Source organism: Ochotona curzoniae, unplaced genomic scaffold (assembly GCF_017591425.1).
Source record: "Ochotona curzoniae isolate NIBS_2020 unplaced genomic scaffold, NIBS_Ocur_1.0 contig_430, whole genome shotgun sequence".
NCBI lineage: Eukaryota > Metazoa > Chordata > Mammalia > Lagomorpha > Ochotonidae > Ochotona > Ochotona curzoniae.
In genome coordinates, this window is record NW_024466219.1 from 22022910 (window position 1) to 22038857 (window position 15948).

Consider the following 15948-nt stretch of genomic DNA (forward strand, 5'->3'; position numbering starts at 1 on the left):
ATGCTCTCTTGTAGAAGTTAAAACCTCAGATCTGCTGGGATGCCTTCCTGTACTTTGTTCAGCTCCCTATTACATTTTCATTACACATTATTAGTATTAGTTTCCTGTGGCTGTTGCAACAAGTCACCGGTTAGGGGCTGACTCAAACAACAGATGTTTCTTCACTCCCAGTTCTGGAGGCCAGAAGCCTGAGACTGGAATCGTTGGGCCCCAGGCAAGCTCCTGGCAGGGCCGCAACCCTCGGGAGGCTCCGGGGAAAATCCATCGCTGGCTGCTTCCAGCCCCTGGCGGCTGCCTGGTCACCCTAATCTCCTTCTCTGTGGTCAGATGGCTGGCTCCTCCTCTGTCAGTGTCAGATCCTCTTCGGCCTCTCCTCATAAGGACACTTGTGACTGCGCAGAGGGCTCACCTGGATCATCTAGACTAGAATTGCCAGCTGAAGATGCTTAATTTAGCACACATGGCTGCTAAGACCTTTCCCAACCATGTAGGGTAACGTTTATAGGTTGTAAGGATTGGAACTTAGTCAAAAAATAGTTACCATTACAACTGTTCATGTGCGTGCTGGCCTTTTCACCTATGCAGACCTAGCTGTCTGTCACCTTGCAGGCAGTTTAATCAATGAGCTAGAGGCAGAGCCACAGCAGGACTGGGGACAGGGCCCTTATCCATGTTTGTGAGCAGTCCTTCTGGGCTGAGGTTTTATCTCCCTAGGCCTCAGCTATTTCTTTCACGTGCTAATCTGTGACAGGAAGGATCTTACACCCACAAATCAGATCAACTCACAGCCTAGAGAAATTCAGCACCCACTCCCGGGGGCGGGGGGTTCATCCTATACACTTTTCTTGAACTTCAGGGAGGCAAAAGAACCAAGCCTGTCCATCCAGACGCCCATCTTTCCAGGTCAGGGGAGTGGGGGGAGCAGTCGATGGCTCGAGGGCTCCTGTCACGGAATGTGAGAGCCCAGAGTGGCAGAGTGACAAGTATGAGCTTCATAAAGAGCGCTGTCATCGGTCAGGTCCAGCCGGCTGGTGGCCATCCCTTGGCCCGTTTATTTTAAACAGACTTTTCGTCGTAATTTAAGCTCCCACATTCATGGCTATTGCCTCACTGACTATTTCCCCGGCTCGAGTTACTGAAGTTCAGCACCGGGATTTTTCTGTAATGAGGCTGTTTCTTTTCCAGTGTTCTCAAGTCACTGTCACCTTCACCCACAGGAATAAGCCTGCTGCAGCCACTGTGCACCTGAGAAAACAACCCCACCGTTCCACGAGTGGTCCTCAGCTGGGGAAATCTTCTCCAGAGAAAGAAGGTGAAAAAAAAAATCCTCGCATAAAATTACAACAAAGGAAGTAAGTAGATCACTTGGCACAGTTATTCTCTTGAGATAATAAATCATCTATTCTAAATATTTACTGTTCTGTTACTTCTAGGTCAGTCTTGCCATTTTCTTACTAGTCAGAGCCAGTATCAGATTTTTTTTTTTTTAAAAAAAAGAGAAACCTACAGAGTTCAGGAATATGTTCAAGATTTGTTCAGGCAGATATACAGAAATGCAACAGCCAGAATCGACAGAGGCAGCTCTCCTAGGGAAAGCTCATCTCACATGGTGGCATGGAGCTGACACCAGCTCCTTACTGCTCAGGCTCAGCTCCGGCAGCCTGGTCAAGAAGACCTGACGGCTTCCCAACACCCTCAGGAGCCACACTTTCTTTCCAGCTCTGCTCCAGTCACACCTGTCTTTCATCCAGGTCACACCTATGTCTTTCAACCGGCAGAACTCTGAACATGGTGTTTCCTCTGCTTAGAAGGCCTGTCCCTCTTTGCCTTCTCTTGGCCAAGTCCCATGCATCCTTTGCATCTTAGGTCAAGTGTTTTTCCTCTCTGCAAAGCTTTCCCAGACTCAGTTAAATCCTGGAAGCCCTGCCTTGGTACCTGTGACCACCAAGAGTTTGTATTTGATTGAAATCTGATTAAATGTCTGCCTCCTCTGTCACAGCACACAATGCTGGAAAGGCAGGGGATGTTTCCACAGAATCAACAGCCCAAAAATGCTGTTTCTGGAATAAATTTGATGTCATGGACTTTCATGCTGACTCTGTGAGGCCAAGTACTGAACGTCATTGGAAAATGGTTCTTCCATTCCAAAAGCTCTATGTATGGCTCCTACCTCGGGCCAGGAAGATGTAGCACGCTGAAGCTGAAGGGCAACACCATGTGGTGCCTGTTGGCCTCACATCTCCCCACGTAGAGAAACCCTGGGCTTAAGCAGGGCTTAACCAAGAGACTTAACATCTTGGCCTCTTCCTGAAACCACGGCCTTGAGTTCAGCTTTCTTCACCCCTTATTTTTGAAACTGCAAACGTTCCCTTAACTGGCAGTGCTGAGTTCAACTTCTCCAACTCCCACCCACCTGCAGTGCAGCCAGAACTCAACCCAAATCATGGGATCACGGTACACCTGTGCCTAGAAACGGACCAGGGCTTTCCCTCGGCCTCTCAGCTGGATCTCACCTCCGGACCTTCCACAGTCCTTGCCTACCTCCTGTCTGCTCCTTTGAAACGCACTCTTCTCAGAATTGCTCAGGGACCCCAACCAGCCCGTCTCGGCAGGTCCTCTGTTCTTAAACGTAGCTTTCTTGAGCCCAGAGCACTCTTCCCTCTGCCACTTATAAAATCCCATCCATTCTGAGGCTCAGCACACACACGCTTGCAGGTGGCTTCTGAACTGTGATCTTTCCCAGGCTCCATCTGTCACTCCCTGTGTTCCCACAGGACGTTCTGTACAAACTGACCCCAAGCACTCAGGCCAGTGATCAGGAGCCCAGGCCTCGAACTCACAAGAGCATGGAAATTCAACTCTGCAATGTACTACGTAGTCTTGGCAATCACTCTTTTTCAGTCTTGGTTTCCTAGCACTAGAGATGGGGGAACCTAACCCTTAACTCATCCAGCTGTTGTCAGTATTAGGTGAGGCGCTTAGTGATTCAGCACCTGGCCCATAAACGCAGTAACTAATGGTTACTGGTCTTGACCGTGTCGAATTACCAACTCAAGGCTACATGTCACCCATCCTTTCGGCATGTTTCTCAGCACGTAAAGGGCTGCATAATTCTGACGTCCCCTCCCTGTAGCAGGGCCCTCCCTGTAGCAGGGCTCAAGGCTTACTCGTTTGGTTAACAGTAAGGGATTTTATTGAAGTCAGCAAACTCCCTCTGAGCTAACATCTTCTGATTTACTCTCTCCCTTCACTGAACTAGCCCTGAATCTAGAGATCCCACCGTTTGAGATATCTGGAGGAAGGTTTTCTCTTAAGCGACCCCTTTATAAGGTTCACACTGCATGCACATCAGCGTCGCTCTTAATGGCTTTGTGTAATACAAATGACACTCCTCTCACATAACCAGTACGCTGCATGTGTGCGGGATTTACCTGTTGAGCACTATTTACACCTTCAACGAGCACTGAGACTACCTGATTCACTTTTTCTGAGATCACAGCGGAGAAGTGGTTAAAACCGTTGAAATCACTGCAATTTTCTGCAGGGCTCTGGCTTCGGCAACAGTTCAAGTTCCTTGAAGGCCAGGACGTCTCCGGCTCTCTCTCTCTCTCTCTCTCTCTCTCTCTCTCTCTCTCTCTCTCTCTCTCTCTGGGAGCTGGGCTGACCCTGCGGCCCCTTGGACAGCCCACCAGGCTCACCGGAAGCTCCTCACGGGCTTCGAGAACCGAACGGCCCTCCACACAGCCAACCTAACTCCTGTGCCTCCAGGAGCTAGCTCCCCTTCGGGGTTCCGGCCGCAGCCCTCACGGGGTCTGCAAGGTCAGGAGACGCCCTGCCCGCTTCCCCGGCCCAACGGCGGGTCACGCTCTGGGCCAGGCCAGACCTCGGACGCGTGCCCGGGAGGCGACCCCGTCCCGTCCTGTCCGGTTCCGGTCCGCTCCCTCAGGCCGCCGCGCCCCGGCCGGAGCCGCCGCCCTGCCCCGCCGCGCCTTGCGGCCGCCACACCGGAAGCGCGCGCGGGTGCGTGCGGGGCGGCCGCCGGGGGTCCCGCGCGCGGGGGCGGGGACGCGCGAGGCCCGGGCGGGGCCGGCGTCCCTTCCGGGGAGCGGGCGGCGTCCCCAGCCCGCCCCCCGCTGCTCGGGGTGACGCGGCTCCAATAACAGATCGGGGGAAGCCGCGGCTCCCGGCACAGCCGGCGCCCCTGCGCGCCCGCACACAACCCGCCTCGCCGCCACCATGCGGGCCGAGGGCCACGGCGGCCTGGAGCGCTTCTGCAGCCCGGGCAAGGGCCGAGGGCTGCGGGCCCTCCAGACCTTCCAGGTCGGGGACTTGCTCTTCTCCTGCCCGGCCTATGCCTACGTGCTCACGGTCAACGAGCGGGGCAACCACTGCGAGTACTGCTTCGCCAGGTAGGCGGCGGGAGGAAGTGCGTGTGGCGTGCGGGGTCCTAGCGCCGGCCACGGAGGGGGGTGCGGGCGGGACTCGGAGGCGGCCGGCGCGTTTCCGCCCTCACGCCGCGCGGGGGCCACGTGTGTTGCGGAAGACGCGCCGGGTCCGCGCCGCCCGTTGTCAAGAGTGGCTGGCTCAGGACGCGCGAAAAACCGGGCGAGCAGGTTGCTGCCCTCACACGTGGGCCGGGAGCCAGGCTGGGGGCCGGGCATGGACAAGCGTTGCTCACCGGGCACCATGGGGCACCAGATTCGAGCCTGCACGGTCTGTGTTGCTTCTGGTGGTGTTCCCTGACCCCTTCCTCTTTCTCCCCAGCCCAGCCCCTCTGCCTCAGGTTGGCTGTCTCCTCTGAGGATTTGAATCATATGCCAAGGATAGTACTGAGACTCCCGGGATCTGAAAGGTTGACTGTTTGACACGTGTCTAGCCCTGACTTGGGGTCAGAAAGCATAGTCGCTGTGAGGCAAAATGGATGGTGGGAGAGGGTATGCGGCGTGTCCTTTGTATGATAAATAGGTCGTGTGTGCATTTGATCTGGACATATGCATTCAGTGCACCCGCGCAGGCTTCTGTCCTGCGGTCTTAAGACAGTTTTAGAGCTGAAAGGCGCGTTGGCCATCACCGGTGCAGGCATTGCTGCCTTCTTTTCACACGTGGGCAAGTGGGAGCTCACAGCTGCTGGGCCGTGTGTCTGCCTTCACAGCTCAGCTTCCCTTCTGCTCTGCCCAGCACATTGACCAAGGTTGGAAGCCTAGGAGGTAGTTCAGTTTGTCCCAGGCCCTCCACCTCCTTCTGAGGAGAGGGTTCCACTTTCCTGAACCTCAGTTTGTTGGTCTTTGCAATGGAGGCTCAAGGGCTAGATGAAGCGGACCCCAGATCCTGCATGGGGTGGTGGTGGTGGGGGGGGATCTTTTCAGTACAGGTCTCAAGTCTGCCAGATGCCAAAGTCCTCCATCTCCCAGCCCCACTTGCCTCACTCTACAAGAAGACGTAGCAAAAGAAGGGACAAAGGCTGAATATTGTAGTCGTCCTGCCCGGACTACCTGCCAGAACTGTCTTCTGCTTGGGGGGTGGCGGGGGGTGCTGGAAAGGAACTAGACACAGAATCATGCCGTGGGCAGCGTCAGGGCTGTATGTGATGTGGCTCTTTGAATTGGTGAGCCAAGAGCTAAAGGGTCATGGCACCACTTTGCGACGCGTGAGTGAAGTGAGCATTGGGCTTTCCCAAAGTTAAAAAGGCTGCTGCGACGGGTCCCTTGATCTTGCGAGCCTCGCTGCGGCTCGGAGTCTGCAGCAGCGTGGGTGTCTGCAATTGCAGGAGCAGCACAGGTCACCCAGCACAGACAGAGCCTCCGCCAGGGGTCCCGGGGACTCCCGGAGGCCACCAGACGTGCTGGGCACCGAGCAGGTAGCAGTGAGCTAACAGCTGCCGGTTCGTTCCTGCACGTGAATAAAAGATCAGATGTTCAGGTTTAGCAGGGAAAAGAGGAGCCTAGAGACAGCACCGCTGATGGGCTGAGTATCCTGGATGTGTTTTCTGCACACGCTCCCAACTTCAGTGATATCTGTCCGTCCAGATGCAGCTTTGGCAAGCATTCAATCTTCCTTTCGCTGCCTGATGTGACAGCGCTGGCTGCTCTGAATTTTTGCGTTTGTTTCTTAGCGTCACTAAGTCTGGCCTGCAGAGGGTGGCACTGCGGCACCCCCTCCCCACCCTTCTCGGGCTTGGGAGAATGTTCCACTCCTCTCTGCCCTGCAGAGAGACTTGTTTGAAATCAGCTGAAACAGTGATACCCACACCATTAGACATGTCTGTGGGCCCCACTCTCTGCTTTCAATTAAATGTGAGTTGTTTGGGCTTGGTGCTTAGACCATGCTAATAGAGCTGTCGGCTGTTTTGCACGTGACAGGACAAATTGGCATCTCCAGCTGTGTCCAGAGGCCTGGAAGGAATAAGGGCAGAATCCTGCCCAGGTGGATGGATGTCGAGGTCAGAAGCTGCTGTTGCACTGTGCATCTCATACAGCTAAGAGATAACTCTGTCTCCTGCCAGGAGATTAATAGAAACGGCTTTGCTCGAGAGAGAGGAGCCAGCCAAGCGCCTCCACGGCCTGTGGACTGTGTTGGGATCCTGACGGGGAGAGAAGTGGTTCCTTCAGGAATAAGCATGTCCTGTGAACTGGGGAACAGAGGGGGGTGTCTCCAGGGCACGGCGATCTTCCCATTGGGGCAGTTCAGACAAAGGGCCGTTCCTGAGAGCTTTCAGTCGGGTGAGTGACACTCAGGGAGATGTGTATCTTGCTCAGCTGCTATTAGGTACTGCCTAAAAATCTAGGTGCCTTCTGGTGAGGAGCCGTCTCTGTAAGACCCCTCAGCTGGGTTTTATTCACGTGTGTTTTCTGGCCATCGGTGGTCATCTTGTGGCAGCTGTTTGGCTTTTTTGTTTGCCTGTTTTTTTAGATGTACTTATTTTTATTGGAGCACCAGATATAAAGACAGGAGGAGACACGAGAGAGATCTTCCATCTGCTGATTCACTCCCCAGGTGCCCGCAACAGAGCTGAGCTGATCTGAAGCCAGGAGACAGGAGCTTCTTCAGGGTCTCTCATGCGGGTGCAGGGTCCCAAGCCTTAGGGCCATCTTCCTCTGTTTTTCCAGTCTACAAGCCAGAGCTGGATTGGAAGCGGGGCTGCCGGGACACGAACTAGTGCCCCTGGCACGTGTAAGGTGAGAACTTTAGCTACTAGGCTACTGTGCCAGGCCCCAGCTGTTTGTTCTTTTAGACAAGGTCTTTAAGGTAAGTGAGTATTGGACATTTTATGTTTTTTTTTTTTCTTTTGGAAGTTAATTTATTTATTTGAAAGACAAAGTACAGAGAGAATGAGAGAGGGCCATCTTCCATCTGCTGGTTCACTCCCTAAATGGCTACAACCACCAGGCTTGAGGGCAGAAGCTTGGAATTGCATCCAGGTCTCCCTATGGGCCAGTATTTGTTGCTTTTCCAGGCATGTTGGCAAGGAGCAGGATGGGACGTGGTGCAGCTGAGATGCAAACTGATGCTTTTGTGGAATGCTGATGTCGCACGATGGGGCTTAACATGCTGCACCATCGTGCCAGCCCCAGTCCTGGAGATCATCGCTTGGCTTTGTTTGTCTCAGAAGGAGAAATCCGCCCTGCTGTACTGTCCCAGCTGAATGTTCGTTGTGTGTGTCATTCCCCAGGAGGTCAGCTGTCTTCCTTTGCATCTTTTTCTCCTGGGATCTGGGTAGCGCAAGGACAAGTGTGTAGTCTTTGTTCTGAGCCTGGAGGAGACATGCAAAGGCCGGCTTAGCCTCTCTGGGCCAGAGCTGGCAGAAGCAGCTTTGGGGAGTTCCATCATGTCCACTCGGGCAGTTGGGCCTCACAGTGGACATGCTTTGCCTGCACACACGCTGTGCTGAAGTCGCCCTGCTCCGAGGGTCACAGCCTTCCTCACCTTCCCCACTGTGTCCCCAGACTGATTCTCCGGTGGTGTCTGTCTTGTGTTTCCTGTTGTTTGATCAGATTGGCATCTTTGCTTAGTCTTCCCTAGTAGTGAGAGAGCTACGGAGCCCTGCTGCTCCCCTTCTTAAGACTCTGAAGTAGCCCTGGCCACGTGAAGGTGTCCCCTGAGCCTGCTGTGGGTTCTGGTTACTCAGAGAACGCTCTATGAGAAGCATAGAATTTCCCCTTAAGAATGTGGAGAAATGGACTCAGGTGCTCTCTGTAAATGGCATTTTTACAGTAGTGGGGTTGTGGTCAGCCATGGGTCCTCCAGAATAATCTTGGTGTTCTAGGGTCCAATCTCAGTATTATTGAAAACCAAAAAGGGGGGAAAAAAAAAAGAAAAAAGCTTTCTGTAACTTCATAGTGCTTAGATTTATAACTCTCTTAACAAGAGACTAAACTAATATTTGTAAAGGAAAATGGGAGAAAACTTATCCGCAGAGCACCCGCAGCTGGGTTCTTTGGGCCAAGGATGAGGCCCCTCGGACTTCAGATGTGCCCGGCGCGGTAGCCCAGGCGCGCTTTTCCCACGCAGGGAGCTCCGCTGGTTTGTAGGGGCTCTGGCGTGTTTGGAAGCCGTTTCAGATGAAAGGTGGAACCGCAGCAGGAGCTCTGAAATGAAATCCAAACCCCGGAGAATTAAAAGGGCCAGTTCACACCATCCCTGCCCTGAAGCAATCGCACAAAATCCTCTCCATTAAAAAAATCTGCAATTCTGTTTAAAATGGTGTTCCTTTAAATCCTACTGCTCTTCAGAGCTCATAAAGGGTTCTTCCAAGGATGGCTGCAGTAACAGGATCTTATCCTATTTTGTGTAGAAGACAGTTGTATGTTGGCCTGAATTTCACATATTTTTGGATCAAATATTTGTCGAGTGCCTGCTATCGGCCGGGCTCAGTGCCCTTCAGGGAAGGAGCCAATTCTTCCCATTGAGTGTGATTATTTTTTTTCCTTTCTGTGGCCTCTAGAGCCTGAACCTACTAGGTGACTGTAACTCAACAAACTAATGCGCTGTTTTTAAATTATAACTTTATAACTGAAAAAAAAAAGGCAGGGGGGAGGGCAGATAGAGATCAGGCAAGCCAGCCTCCATCTGCTGTGTCACTTCTCATATGCCCTCAAACAGTAGGTGAGAGCCACGTAGGAAAACAAGCCGTGAGCCTGGAGCACCACACACGGCTCCCATGGGGGTGGCAGGATCGCTCTGTCCACCTGGTGCCTGCCAGGACCGGCATTAACAGGAAGCTGGGATTCAGGAGCCAGAACGGACGGTGTTTGAAAACACAGCAGACTCAGCAGCCTCAGGTTGGCATGGGTTCAGAGGTGTTGGTTTAGTTAGGATGCTTTGGAATGAGTGTGAGTCACGTGTGCTCTTGTCTGTATGGGCTGTTACACCTTAAGCCGTGAGAGAATGGCCAGTGTTGGTCCTCCAGTGCATGTGGGTATTTTCAAGTATTCCATAGAAACACAACAGAGTTTGGCACTTGAGTGTGTATGTCTGCACCAGTGGCATCAGTGAGTAATCCCCTGTTGGAAACATCCATTTGTCCAGACCCCACATTGCAGAAGGTCAGCTGCACAGGGCTGCCCACACCCCCAGACAATATTCTTGTAAGATAAGAAAGAGATTCCCTGAAAAATCCTAAAAATGGCCAGATGTGTCGGAAGAGGACCCAGGGCGCAGGGCGGCAGTTTGCCAGGAATCTGACATTCAGGAGAGCTTAGGGTAGGAAAGCTGCCTGTTTTGGAATGTGAGATGGGAGACTTACCAGGTTCCTTTCAGTGAGTTAACTCTTTGGACTTCATAGTGCTGTTAATGTAAAAAGGGACCGTGAAGTGGTTATGACTTTTCTGTTTTGTTTTTGCCTTTGAAGGAGGCAGTGGAAGCTTATGAGTATTCTTTATGTCCTTGGAGTACGTAGAACCAAATACATTCCCAGGCCCTTGCACACACGAACATACCTACAGTCCTGTGTGCGTGCATCGTCTCACACAGGTGCTCAAGCACGTGCTCCCACATGTGCAAAGACAGGTGTGTGTCTGCCTTTTTGCCTGCAGCATGTAGGTGACCAAGTGTCCACCGCAGGGCAGCCTCCCACCTGTTGTGTGCAAGGCCGTCTGATTGCCTAAACATCATGTCCCCGGTCTTGCTGCTTGCAGGCAGCCCTCTCTCTTAGATTTGGCAGTGTGTCTTGGGATATCCTTGAGGGGAGCCTTCAAAAAAAGTCATGGAAAAAGATGTGTATTATGAAAACCTGTGTAAGTATCTCAAAATGTTTGCTACAAAATATGCTTCTCTGTTTTCCATTTTCTTCCAGGAACTTTTTGAGGTTACCAGACAACCTCGGGTGGGTTCTTTCCTCAGTTTAGTGTGGGTTAAAAAGCTGGGAATCTGTTACAGAGATGTTTAATTTGCAAAGTGACCAGGTGGAAATAGAAAGAAGAGGGAAGGGGAAAGTACCTTCCAGGAAAGCGACAGGAGGCAGGGTGCCTCTTGGAAGGACAGAGGGCCAGGAAGCAGGGTGCCTCTTGGAAGGACAGAGGGCCAGGAGGCAGGGTACCTCTTGGAAGGACAGAGGGCCAGGAGTCAGGGTGCCTCTTGGAAGGACAGAGGGCCAGGAGGCAGGGTGCCTCTTGGAAGGACAGAGGGCCAGGAGGCAGGGTACCTCTTGGAAGGACAGAGGGCCAGTAGGTCTTGAAAGGTTTGAGGTGGGGTCTTGGGATTGTAACAGTTCCCTGACCCCTCCTGGTCTGGGTGGGAACCTACAGGTAAGATATTCCTTGTTGGTGGTCTCTTAACCAGTTAGGAAATGGCTTGGCAGTTCTTGTGCCACCTACTTGAAGGTGTTGCCAAGAGTTTAGGGGGCTTGAACGGTCTCAGTACCCCCAACTGTCGGACGCTACAGAGACCCAAGCTAGGACTCCCTCGTTATTCCTGACCAAATCCTGGTCAGTCTGGCCCCTCGGTAGCCTCCCCCATGGCCTTCCTCCTCTTCTCAACTCCAGCCCCACCAGAGTGGCTGTGCTGGGATCTGAGGGAGGCCAGGCAGGATGAGGTTCCCAGCGGCTCTCGGGCCAAGTGCCGTCAGCCTGTGCACATCACCACCCCCCCCAGCCTCACACATCTTTGGATTTCTGGAAAATCCATAGTAGTTTAGGGGTGCAGTTCTCCGGCAGGGAATTGACTGAAGTACCTGCCTGTTCAGGGTTGAACCCGTGACCTTGGCCTCATTAGCGCTCTAAGCAGTCACAAAGCCACACACCTCACTTTGTGTGACTTCTGCTGACTTCCTTCCTGCCACCCTCAGCGGCCTCCTTTTCAATTGCAAAGGCGTTCACAGGGACACAATAGAACAGAAGCAAATCAGATCTCTTCAAGACTCCTCTGAAGGAAAGAAATATGCAATGTAGTAGGAAATTCATACAGAAGCCTCCAAGGTTCAGGAAACAATTTCTCTTTCTCTTCCATGCAATTGCCCAGGCTCAGAACTTCTGAAATCATGGGGCACAGTTTGTGCCAATATCTGAACGTAAAGTCCTGTGCAAAAGTATTGATGACGGGGTACAAGTATTACACGTGTATCATTAAAATGGATCGGGTTTGTTTGGTAGGAAAACTTTGATCCGAGAGAATTGACAGGTGCTCTTCATTGGCCAGTTTCTAAGTCCTTGTGACAAAAAATGGCACTTAGCTATGAAAACAAAGGTGCTGTTGGTTATCTGACAGGACTCTGGTGGCACCCAAGGTCTTTGGGTGCCCAGGGGACACACAGGCATGCGATGGAGAGGAGTGCCAGGGACAACACTTGGGCTGGAAGGCATGGGTCTGTCCCGGCGTGGGACAGGAAGAACAGGAAGAGAGAATCTGGCTGCCCAACTGTAGATCCAGGTCTACAGGGCATGGTGGGAGCCAGGGATTTGGATGCTGGCATGTGAAAGGAATGATGTTGAAAGCCGTGACAAAATGATTGGGCACTGGGAATTTTTTCTCCTGCCTCTGTGCTACCAGGATGGACTCCATTGGCGGACACTCTGCTCCTTTGCTTGCCTCCCTGTGGGGTGACGTGGGGTGATGGGGTAGGAAACACCTGAAAAATCTCTCAGCAGCACTTGCAGAGCCCCACAGCCCAGTGGCAGCTGCTGTTCTCAGCTCAGCAGGAGGCAGTTCGTCTTGAGCCAAGGATAGGGATTCTGATTTTTCAACTCGTTCAGTTATCACTTATAATTATGAAATACTTATCAGGCTTTGTGTCATTGGATTAAAACAAAATTGCGAGGGAAAGGAACAAAAACCCGGTATGTTCTAGGATAGTCTGTTTTGCCCCAGTGCCGTGAAGTTGCTAAGGTTTCAGCAGTTTGTGCAGAACACAGGATGGTTTTCAGCTGAGGTTTTTTTTTTTCTTTTTTTTTATTCTGTTGAAAACTGCTGAATTGTGTATATCATGAGGAATGCTGTGGCACCCACAAAGTTTTAACTCTATCACCTGGCTCGTGACTTAGAGCATTGATCAGCTCGTACTTGGGTCTGGGCTGTAGCCACCCACCCAGGTGACATACCAGCTGCAGTTCCTGACCCCGCTTCCTGCTCGGTACACCCTGAAAGGCGGTGATTGGATTCAGCCACCCACATGGGAGACCTGGATTAAATCTCTGGCTCCTGGATTCAGCCCTTTTCCTGCCATTTGGCATTTGGGGCGTGAAGGAGCAGAAAGGTGATCTCTTCCTCTTCCTCCTATTAAAGAAAATTATATAGAAAAACTTAGGCCTAATGCAATTGTAACTTCCCCAACATTATGTTAAAATAGCAACTCGATGAGTGCATCACTGTGATTTAGTGAAATGTAGCTCACCCTGGGCACTAGAGAAAGCGTTTTCTAAATATAACTCACAAAATCCTTTTGGATTTTTTTTTTTCTTAACGTGGAAAGCTTGAAGTTAATAAGAAAGTAGGAATTCATTTCACACAATGTATAATTAATCCGGGGACATGATCAGGCCATCCAAGACACCAGGCTGCTAACTGTTTTCTAAATACAGAGAGGGCTGGAAGCCACCCTCTCTCCCCGCCTCCCCATGCTGTGGCTTTGCAGAGAATGAGCAGGGCTCTGTGAAGAGCAGTGGTGCCCAGCCCTGCCTGCCTGCTGCTTCCACTCCTGCAGGCTCCCAGAGACGTGTGCCCACCTGACCCTCCTCACTCTGCCCAGCTGGCCTTCTCCGTGTCCGAAGTCTGCCCTGTCGTTTGCAGGCCAGCCTCATTCCCAGGGCCCTGTGTGCACAGCGCCATCGTCATGCATGCCCTTCCTGTGCAGGAACTAGATCCCAGCACCCATCAGGGAGCTAAGGCTATTGTATGGTGTTGCCCCGTTGTAGCTGGGTAGCTGTGTTTGGAAAAATGAACAGTCTCTTCTCTGCTGCTGAACCTTCCAGTGGCCCTTTGGGCCATCACCCCTGAGCATACAGCTTTGCTCCTGCTTGGAGAGGAGGCCTCTTGGCACCCACACAACCCTTGGCTACCTCCTTGTTTCCTACAGGATGAGATCCTGCCTGCTCCAGTCCCCTCCAGCCCCATCCATCACCACCCTCCATGCCACACGTTCCTCAGAGCCTTGGCTGCACCTGGGTGGTCTTCGCAGCACCCTGCAGAGGTGCAGGGAGCCTAGTGCTTCTTCCTTCTGCTGTGATTCCCTTCCTCATCCTTGGCCTCCTTCCAGCTGTTCAAACTCAAGAAGATATAGCTCAAACTGCTGGATCTCTTTCTCCAAGCTTTCTCTTAACTGGCTCCACACACAGACCTCTCCATGTTATTCATCCACTGCCTGCTATCTCTTTTCTGGTAGTTTAACTTTACCCAGCAGGCAGTGTGTTGTCACCATGGGGATTGCAAGAGACTCCTGCAGTCCTCTGAAGGCCTTGTTGCCCTGGCTCCCATGCCGGCTGGTTGTTGCTCACCATTCAGGGCCACCTGGGCCATCTGGGCCCTGAGTCACTTGGCCTGGTGTTTACACTCACAGTCCCATATAGTCAGATCTTCCCCCTAAGAGCTTGTTTCTTTGAACATTGTCCTCCAGAGCCTAGGCAAGCACTTTGCACAGAGAAAATGTCTTTTTCATAGAAAATACTCGGCTCGGGTAGATTAACATAGCTCTGCTGCCTCATGGGCAAGGTTAGGGAATGTAGCAAGTGTTCTTGTTCATTCAAAAAGACAAATAGTATCGGTGAGGATCAAAAGAAAAATGTCCATTAAGTTTGAGTTCCCCAGGCAAAGTCCACAGTTGGAGAAATTCACCTGCACAGTGGTTGCTCCATTTGGTGTTTGTTCACAAGAAAGGAAAATCAAGAGAAGAGTGTCAGCTGTTGACGTCCCCCTACCCCCCAAGCAGTTGAAAGGGCTGTCTTGGGAAAGGCAGATATGCAGAGAGGAGGAGAGACGGAGAGGAAGATCTTTCGTCTGATGGTTCACTCCCCAAGTAGCTACAACAGCTGGAGCTGAGCCAATTCGACGCCAGGAGCCTGGAGCCTCCTCTGGGTCTCCCACGTGGGTGCAGGGTCCCAAAGCTTTGGGCCATCCTTGGCAGGGAGCTGGATGGGAAGTGAGGCCACCCAGGATTAGAACCAGCGCCCATATGGGATCTCGACACATTCAAGGCAAGGACTTTAACCACTACGCTATCGTGCCGGGCCCCATATTCATTTGTTTTTAAAGATCATGTTCAGTTCTAGTTACTAAGGACCCAGCCCTGTTCCAGGAACCCATCTTTTAACCAGAGATTATAAAGGGATTGTTAGGATGATTTGCTACCTATTTTGTGGGCAGTATGCTGAAGTAGAGTCTTATTAGGAGTATTTAAAGGCTTAAAAAAAGATTTATTTGCAAGGTGGAGATGGAGAGGAGAGGGAGGTGTCTTGCATTCCCTGGCTCACCTCCCTAAATGGCTCCTGAAGCCGGGAGGTTCTTCCAGGTCTCCTATGTGGGTGGCAGGAGCCTAAGCACCATGGCTGTCTTTTGCTGCTTTGCCAGGGAGCTGGATTGGAAATGAAGCAGCCAGCGCTCAAATCCATATTCATTTGGGGATGCTGCAGCCGGTGTCTTAACACACTGTGCCGTAGTTCTGACCCCTGTTTTACGTTTTAAAGTAGTTAAAGTACTGTGACCTTGGTTTTGTCATTTTCCTTGTTATCTACTCAAGAGAATTATGGAAGTTGCAGCCACAGTGTTCATAGGGACAGCTGATAATACGGGCATTAATTGAATTGCCCTTTGCAACACCTGCCACTTACTGCACTTTTAGGGAAATATGGGCTGTTATCTTTTACCCATGGTATCCCGAGAGAACAGACTTAATGTAAGAAAGGCGTTAGTTCTGTCTTTCCTTCTGAATTCTTCATCAGTGGAGTAAAGATGCAAGTAGCAAGGAAGTGTCATTCTGAGCTTGCACCGACATTAGGAAGCATCTGCCGTGGAAAGCATGACATTTTAGAAAGGAGTTCATTTGTTCTTTGAGAAAAGCTCTAGCTCTTTAGACTGTGGTTAGGATGCAGGAGTCCTTCACTGACAGAAGAGAATGCACTTCACTGTGCTGTCGGACAAATACTTTTCTATCCAGACACTTCGTGAAGGTTTTTTTCCTTCCCAAGGCAAAGGAATATTTCCTCTTAGCCTGAACCTACGTTACAACAGATCAGTCCTGGGCCAGCGTCACTGTGTTGTCCCTGCGCTGGCCACCGCCCTGACCCCCAAACCCAGCCTGCTGTGTCTCACTCACCGTTCTAGTTCCAGTATGGGGAAAACCTATTAGTTGCTGCCTTCTGCCCTAAATATCTCCTGCCTCCCCTCAGAGGACACAGGCTCTAACTTTTAACAAGGTGCAGAACAAAGCCTGGTGCCGGCAGGAACACTCTGGGAGAAGCCCCCTGCTGCCTGTGGGCCCCCGTTCACGCTTCCATTGTGGATTAAAGTGCATGTGCAGCATCTTTC

At 51.7% G+C, this 15948-nt stretch overlaps 1 protein-coding gene across 1 annotated transcript in view; it reads left to right on the forward strand.

Moving 5' to 3' along the window:
• Positions 1 to 4227: 4227 nt before the first annotated feature.
• Positions 4228 to 15948, forward strand: part of SMYD2 (SET and MYND domain containing 2) — a 45524-nt gene continuing 33803 nt past the window's right edge. Inside the window, exon 1 of the mRNA XM_040985673.1 lies at positions 4228 to 4409. Within this exon, the coding sequence (XP_040841607.1) occupies positions 4237 to 4409 (173 nt within the window). The 5' untranslated portion in view covers positions 4228 to 4236. The remainder of the gene's footprint in view (positions 4410 to 15948) is intronic.